This window comes from Leucopleurus acutus, assembly GCF_964270905.1.
Source record: "Leucopleurus acutus genome assembly, chromosome: 16".
Lineage (NCBI taxonomy): Eukaryota > Metazoa > Chordata > Mammalia > Artiodactyla > Delphinidae > Leucopleurus > Leucopleurus acutus.
Genome location: NC_139158.1, coordinates 77725653 through 77733637, shown reverse-complemented (window position 1 = coordinate 77733637; position 7985 = coordinate 77725653). Strand labels below are relative to the sequence as shown.

Genomic DNA, 7985 nt, shown 5'->3' with positions numbered 1-7985 from the left:
TGCTTCTAGGGTGGCTGCAGGGTGTTTGAGGTCAGGTAGGTGGGCAGGTATGGCGGCTCTTTGTGGGGGACAGTGTTACTTCAGATGGAGGCCGCCCTGGCTGAAGCGGGCTTTGAGAGAGGTGGGTGGGCTCGGGGACTTTGTGGGACCGCGTCTCCAGCAGGAGTCGTCATGTCTGAGAGCCCAGCGAGGCTCTTGTGGGTCAAGGTGTGGAATACAGAGTGGTCCCCCGGATGAAGCCAATGCGTCTTCAAGTTCAAGTCTGTAAGAAAGTGGGGAGGGGCTCATGAGTCACCAGCCGCGGTGCGGCCCCCAGTTTTACCAGAGCCCCCAACAGCATCCGAAAGGGCCATTTTCAAAGCTGGCTTTATCTGGGGGCTCCCGATTCCCCGCCCTGAGCGGGGGTGAAGAGGCGAATCCAGGCTGTGTTCAGGAAAAGCGTTTTGACAGCAGGACCTCCCCACCGGCCTTCCGGGGTCTGTGGCCTGTTGACGGGAGACACGCGTGGCATCCCCTGGACCTTCTTCTGGAGGCTGTGCAAAGTTCATGACATCCCTTCCCTTTATTTTCCTGTTTATTCAGAGCATGTGTAAACACATGGGTTGCCTGGTTTCCGCGTCTCTGTGGCCATTTCATTATTGCTGGAGCCTCTGAGCATCACTGCAAACCTTGGGTTTTCTAAATGAATCTAAAAATAGACCTCTTTGAAAAAAAATCTTGGAGAGTTGACATAAGGCACCGTTATTTATTTCTTTTCCCTCCTCCCCCTCCCCCCGCCGCCTCCCCCCTCCCTCCTCCTCCCCGTCAGCCCTGAGCACAAAAAATCTGGGCAGCCGGAGGCCCCGAGGGACTGGGAAGGGCCCCTGGGCCAGTGTCCGGGGGTCTCGACCACCTGGGGTGTTGATTTGAGCCCTGGGCGGCTTTCTCGGAGAGATGCCCGCTTGGAAAACGGGGGGGGGGGGCGGGGGGGGTTGGGAGTCTTGGGCATGATTTATGCGAAGCTGCAGCGTGCTAGGGAGGCGGCGGCTGGAGCAATCCTTGCAAACAGCCTCCTGGAGCTCCTGCAAGGCCGACTTGGACACTCCCACGCCCCCACCCCCTTCTCCTCGCCGTCGCCCGCATCGCTCCCTCTCCCTGACTTTTCTCCCGAACAATCAGGGACTTGTGCTGGCGGCCGAGGGAGCCACGGAGCTGGCTGGCCGCGGAGGAGGCGACGTCATGGATTCCTGAGTGTGAAGTTTGCAGGAAAGCCCTTAGTTTTGGAGATGGACGGGATCCAGTGGTTTCCATGGCGCTGGATAAACAGGAGGAAACAGTGAGGGAATCCCGTTATTTTACTGCATTGAAAGCCTATAAACACGGAGCGCGGGGAAGGAAGTCGCGTTCCCTCTCGAGTAAGCCGGAGCGCCGAGCCGCGCCGACTCCGCCGCGCCGGGAGCCGGGAGCCTGGAGGCGGGAGGCGCGCAGCTCCCGGGCCGCTCGCAGGCTCCTCGGCCAGGGCAGCCCCGCGAGCATGCTTTAGAGAGGACGGCGCCCCCTTGGCTCCTGGTCTACCCAAACAGACCCCTCTCACCCCGCGCGCCGAAACCCCATCCCCTCCAGATGCAGAGAGAGGCTGCGTTCAGACTGGGGCACTGCCATCCCCTCCGCATCATGGGGTCTGTGGACCAAGGTAACTGACTCCCCCTCTATTCCAGACGCTTCCTCCTCCCACCTCTCAGCCCTTTCCCTTCTGCTCTCTTCCCGGGCAGCGCTTTCAGCTCCTGGCTGAGGTCGCGGGGAGGCCCGGGGACTCCGGTTTCCCAGGGCGCACAGGTAGCGTGGCCGGGAGGAGAGGCGCCCTCTCCCTGGCCAAGGAGGGAGACTGGGGAGCCGACTTCAGACAACTTCCCGCGGGGGCAGCGAAGTGTCCCAAGGCGGGATTCCCCAGGCCAGTCTGTCAAAAGGATTGTCCCCTCCATGGGACACCGGGAGGGATTCTCGCTACTAACCGCGGGCTGCTTAACTATTTCCGCGCTGGGCTTTTGACAGCGGATGCCATTCAGCTGTGTTATTATTATCATCATCATTTTATCATCATCATTATTTAGCTTTTTTTTTTTTTTTAGGAGAACAGGCTTGGCATTTTACTATTTAGTAAATCTAGTAATGAAGACTTTGCTTTTTAACAGAGCAGCAGATGCTCTGGGACATTTAAACAATTTTCTTTCCCGTTTTTTGATGTGTCTCATGTCCAGCTCCCCCTTTAAAGTGCAATGTACCATCAGTTTGTTTTGCGATCCGATTACACTCTATTTTCCGTGTTTCTGTCTCTTTTTCCCTCCTCCTGGAGTTTGTCCTGGAATCATACTACTTGGATATTACGGGAGGGGCTTAACGTATACAAATATGATATGAAGATATCCCATCTGGCTGGGATTGTGGAGGGGTTTAGGCTGTACACTAATGAGTCTGACTTTAAAAATGGAAACCAGGCGATGTGATGTGTTTTTCAGAGGCCAGCCCTGCAAATAGTGGGGGGCACTGCCTGGAGGGCAGGGCTGCAAGAGTTAAACGAAATAAATATGCGTAGGAGGAGTTAGCTTCGTGTCATAAAATCAGAGTTGAATGTAGGTTTTGTGCTCTGCGTGGCTGATTAAAGTTCTGGGTGGGGGGGAGAAATGACAATTTCAGTAAATAAACCTAAGGGGCTTTTTTTTTGAAAACCGGAATGGGACCAAATGCCTGAGGTTAGGTAGATGGTGCGCTTTGCCACAGCGGACCTCAGTGACATATATTTTTAGTTGAGTCGCGCTTTTGAAAGCAAGACCCTGCCAGCGCCTTGAATGTTTTAACTGGTACCAGTTTATCCTGTTCTCTGCTAGTGGTTAAGCTTATGACATAATGGCCAAAAAATGTTACTAATATTGCATCACCTGTAAAAGGGATGCTCTGAGACAGGCCACAGATATATTAAGGACGCGAATTGGTTTTTATTGCCGTATATACTGAAACACAGCATTTGATGTTACGATGGTGGAAGGACAGACTAACGCCAAACTTAGGTCAATTCGGAGAGAGAGAGCGAGAGCTGGGAAGAGAAATTGGACGTCTGTTTTACTGTGTGATCTCACACAAGCTTCACATTTTGTTGACGCTGCTACACCTCTGCTCCAGGTTTGTGAACTTGGTCCTCTCTCAAGGTTTTGAAGTGAAGTGTGTGTATTCTGTGTGTGCATGTGCATCGCCTAGCCTCCCCAGCCCACGCTCATGTGTGCAGGGACTGTGAGAACGTGTGTGCCATGTGCCAGTTTGTGTGTCCACATGTGGGAGACAGGGCACCGCATTGTTCCCGGCAAACGACGCTTGGCATGCCAAAGCAACTGGGCACACAGAATGCAACTCCAGGCATCAAAGGTAGCTGGAGTGAGAGGCACTTCGACCGTGCCCTGCACTGGGGCCTCCTGAGGGAAACCCAAATGGCCCTTCAAACTCAAACACCACCACGAGTGTAGGGGCAGATCTGAGGGTGCCTGCAGATGGGTGGGGTCATTAAATAGCAAATAGAAATATTTGCATGGTAAGAAAATACTGACCTTGCTGTGCAGTTTTGGGTCAAGGGCCTGGGAAAAACTGAAGATGTGAAAGAGGTGTGTTCAGTTTTATCTGAAGTGGGATGATGGAAAGTATTTCAGGAATAAACAAACCCAGGGTGAGCTCTGCTCACTCCCAGACCCGAACTCCCTGCCTTCTGCCTGGGTTAGGATTTCTGCTTAGCTACATTGCAGCTGTGTGATCTTAGGTGAGTGACTTAACCTCTCTGGGCCTCAGTTTCCACATCTGTAAAATGGAGCCAATAATAATGTCTCCCTTAACAGAGATTGTGAGAGTCAGTGAGGTAGCACACGTAAAGCATCTAAAATGCTGCCGTGCTTATAGTCAACGCTGGATAAATGTTAGCTGCAATTCCTATTGAAAATGCAAAACAATAACTTGTATTGATATCGAAACTGGATTTCACGGCAAAAATTCTTTGAAGAGATGCAGTACTTTAAACCTTTCATCAAGGGACTTTATAACTTATTGGAGCTTCACGGTGACACAGATTGGGCTAAGATTATGGCTTGTGAAGCCTCCATTTCCTTACCTGCAAAAGGGAATAGTGATGACCTCACAGGGGTGTCATGAGCATCGTATGAAATCATGCATGTAAAACACTTACCTCTGGGCTTAACGTGCAGTTAATACACGCTGGATGTTATTATTTTCTGACAGTTGAGGATGAGAGCCGGCGTCGCCCGTGGTCACACAGTAAGTTCGTAGCACAATGCCTGGCGCACGGTAAGGGCTCTGTTGCCTTCCGCAGGGGTGAGAGCAGCCACATTATGAGTATGGACTGGAAGCAGCAGGGCGAAGTATTTTGCAAGTATCAAGCCTTTTAATTGTCAGGGCCACTGTACACCACAGGTGCTGTGATCAGTGTCTCCTTCGCAGAGGAGTGGAGTGAGGCACAGAGAGGGGCAGTAACTGGCTGAGTGCTACCTAGCAGGGAACTGGTGGAGACTGTAATTCGAACCTAGGCCCTTGGCCACATGCTCTGCTCTCTCTGGAACTTACTAATGTTATCATAATTTTTAATCACATCATTTGACAGATGAGGAAACTGAGGCAGACCAGAGCCTTGTGCTGGGCTTTTTTGCCAACACCGTGTTGTTCCTTGACATATCCTGGAAGAGAAGGAAGTGTGGGAGGATGTGGAGCGTATGACCATCATTTAGAGACGGGGAAACTGAGGCAGCCACTGATTTGTCCCAAGCAGAGGGTGAGTCAGGGAGAGCTCCTTGCCTTGCCTCAGGGAAATGAAAACACAGTGTTTCCATTTCCACTAGCGGAAGAAGAGTCCCCATATGGCCAGGAGGCTGTAAAGCCAGCTCTACTTTCTGTCCACACAGAACTGAGACCCCGTCCAAGGGCCCCTCCTCCTGGCTGAGCCCCTCCCTGGCTACCCAGATGGCCCCTCCTCCAGCAAGGCCTTCCGGGTCTCTCCTTCTCTTCCCAGAACTTCAGAGAGAATCACTTACTTTCCCAGATGCTCCTCCGACTGCCTTTATTAAGACTTTCCTTAGCTGGGTTGTAAGCTTCCTGAGGACAGGGCCAGGTCTCCTGTTTCTGTGAACCTCCGGTGGATCCCAGGTAATGTTTCTACACCCAAGACGTCAACAGCTTGAGATCTGAGTGAGGGGTTCAAATCTTGACTCTGCCACTTGCTGGCTGCATGGCCTCGTGCAAGTAACTTCACTCTCCTGTGCCTCAGTTTCCCCACATATAAAAAAGTGATAGTAATATTGGTTAATGTATTGTACAACTGAAGTATCAACCAATCAGCACAGCAGGAGCGGGGCCCCAAGAGACTCCCCTGCTGGGCAAGGCTTTAACCCTTTATTTTCTGAATTGTAGAGAGGGTCTCAAGGCAGCAGAGGCCCTTGAAGGGGGGAGGACAGCCATCATTTACCAATCTATGGAGAGTTTCAATCTTTTAGTAAACAATATGAACCTCAAAGTACCCACTTAATTACTAAGTGCTGTTATTATTAGTGTACAATTCGTTAATTCAATATTTATCCCCACACACACACACACCCAAAACTCCAACCTAAAAAACCAATTACTAAGTGCCTCCCCACACATATTCTCATTGGCTGGCTCTCTCTTACTACACACATGAGTGATTATTTCACTTCTTAACCTGGAAGAAGCCAGGCAGGTTCCTAGTTTTGTTCCTTTGCTAGAACAGGAATTTGAGACTCCAACTGCCCAGACTAGAGAGGAGGCCTCCTCTGGGCTCCCCGGGCCTCCACCCTGGCGCTGCCCCACCCTGTACTCATCACACTGGTGGTCGTTGTCCGTGCCCTGTCTCTGTCTTCCTCCAGACTTGAACTCCGGGAACAAGAAACCACAACTGTCTTATTCACCCTTGTGGCCCCAGTGCCTGGAACAGTGCCTGCTACTTAGTATGTGCTCAGTACTTTCTTTGTTCAATGGATGGAGGAATGAATGAATGAATGAATGAGGCACAGTAGGGGTGATATGACCTGTTAAGGCCACAGAATTAAGACTTAAACTCTGGGGGCTTCCCTGGTGGTCCAGTGGTTAAGGCTTTGCCATCCAACGCAGGGGTTGTGGGTTCGATCCCTGGTCGGGGAGTTAAGATCCCACGTGCCAAAAACCCAAAAAACATAAAACAGAAGCAATATTGTAACAAATTCAAAAAAGACTTTAAAAATGGTCCACATCAAAAAAAAATATATAAAAACGACAAACTCTGAAGCACGGCGCCATCTTTCTGGCTCACTCGCTTCTTCCTCCTTTTGACAATGACAGAGGTTTTGACTTCCATGTTTTCCCACCAAGGGCTGGTGACCTAGGCGGCCTTCGTGCTGGGTCACCTACCAGGCACACGCCCTCGTGTTGTTCTCTGGAATGAGTCAGCCCCAAACAACAAAAACCGCAGCCCGCACTTACTGTGTGCCACGCATGTGCCAGGCCCCATCCCCAGAGCTTCCCATGGGCCGCCTCATTGGTCCTCAACCAGTTATGACCCCATCCTGCACAGGGAGGGGTAGCCACCGCCCCAGGGTCACATCGCTAATTGCAAAGCATGGAACCAATCGCGCTCCACCATGTTGATCCCTGTTAGGCTGAATAATCATAGCGGAAGGGGATCTGTTCTCCCTACCAGACACGTACTGTAGGGCCAGGCACTTTACAGATATTCTCTCAGTGGATTCTCACAAAATAACCTGAGAGGCTGGTACGGAATACGATCCTCCCATTTCAGGATCAGGAGACCAAGACAGGGCGTGAGCAAGGCATTTAGAGGACAGAGCTGATGCCCACAGCTCAGCATTTAAGGGCCGCACGGGCCTATCTCTCCTGCTTCCTGCAGCAGGATCACCCGGCCAGACGGTGAGCTGGAGAGAGGGGCTGCAGCCCCTCCAGGAGCCCGCCCTCCACAGTTTGCAGTGGGAGTTCCTCCTGCCTTCCACCTTGCCTTTCTGGGCCACTCAGGAGCTCCTGGCGGCCCCCATCCCTTCCCTTTCCGGTTGGAACCTGCCAACAGAGACTCATTTCCGCAGAGCCTCTTTCGGTGGCCAAAGCCCCGCCGGGTGCTTCTTTGGCTCCAGCGCTCCCATTTCCGGTGCGGCCCGTGCTGTCAGAGCCAGTCCGCGCTAGTCTGCTTACTCCCTGGCACGGTCCGCTTCTTCCCTCTGCCTCGGCCGCGCCGGTCTTTCCACCTGGGGTCCCGCTCCATTTTCTCACATCTTTCTTCAAGGCCCACCTCATTCCCATCTCCTCTTAGAAGCCCCCTTGACCATTTAATTCATCTTCATCATTCTGAGCATCTACTCTGTGCCAGTAACCCACCAAGATGCTGGGGATAAAGTGAACAAGACTGCTGGTGTCTGCCCTCACCAGGCAAACATCAAGGGAGCAAACCAGGAATATCCACTATAGTGTGGAGTGGTGTTAAGTGCTGGAGACCAAAATAGGGGGACAGGGCTGCGAATGACTCAGTATCTACGGGTGTGTAGTGCGTGGGTGTGTGAGTTTCCTGTGGCTGCCATCACAAATTACCACAAACTGGGTGGCTTAAAACAACAGAGATCTACTCTCTCATAGTTTCAGAGACAAAACGTGTGAAATCAAGGTGTCAGCGGGCCATGTTCGCTCTGAAGGCTCTAGGGCAGGATCCTTCTGTGTCTCTTTTAGCTCCTTGTGGCCCTTGGTGGTCCTCGGCGTTCCTTGGCTCGTAGCTACCTCCCTCTACTCTCCGCCTTCTTCCTGTGTGTACGTGTGTTCCGTCCTCTTCTTGTAAGGACACCAGTCATTGGATTAGAGCCGTTAGCCCTGAGGACTTCATCTGAACTTGATCATATCTGCAAAGACCCTCTTGCCAAATAAGATCACGGTCACAAGTACCTGAGGTTAGGGCTTGAACATATTTT

General features: G+C 51.9%; 1 protein-coding gene across 2 annotated transcripts in view; it reads left to right on the top strand.

Moving 5' to 3' along the window:
• Positions 1-1602: 1602 nt before the first annotated feature.
• Positions 1603-7985, top strand: part of NFATC2 (nuclear factor of activated T cells 2) — a gene marked incomplete at its 5' end in the record, with an annotated part of 154326 nt that continues 147943 nt past the window's right edge. For both annotated transcript variants that reach the window (XM_082856977.1, XM_082856978.1), the window contains one exon: positions 1603-1672. In XM_082856977.1, the coding sequence (XP_082713103.1) occupies positions 1603-1672 (70 nt within the window). The remainder of the gene's footprint in view (positions 1673-7985) is intronic.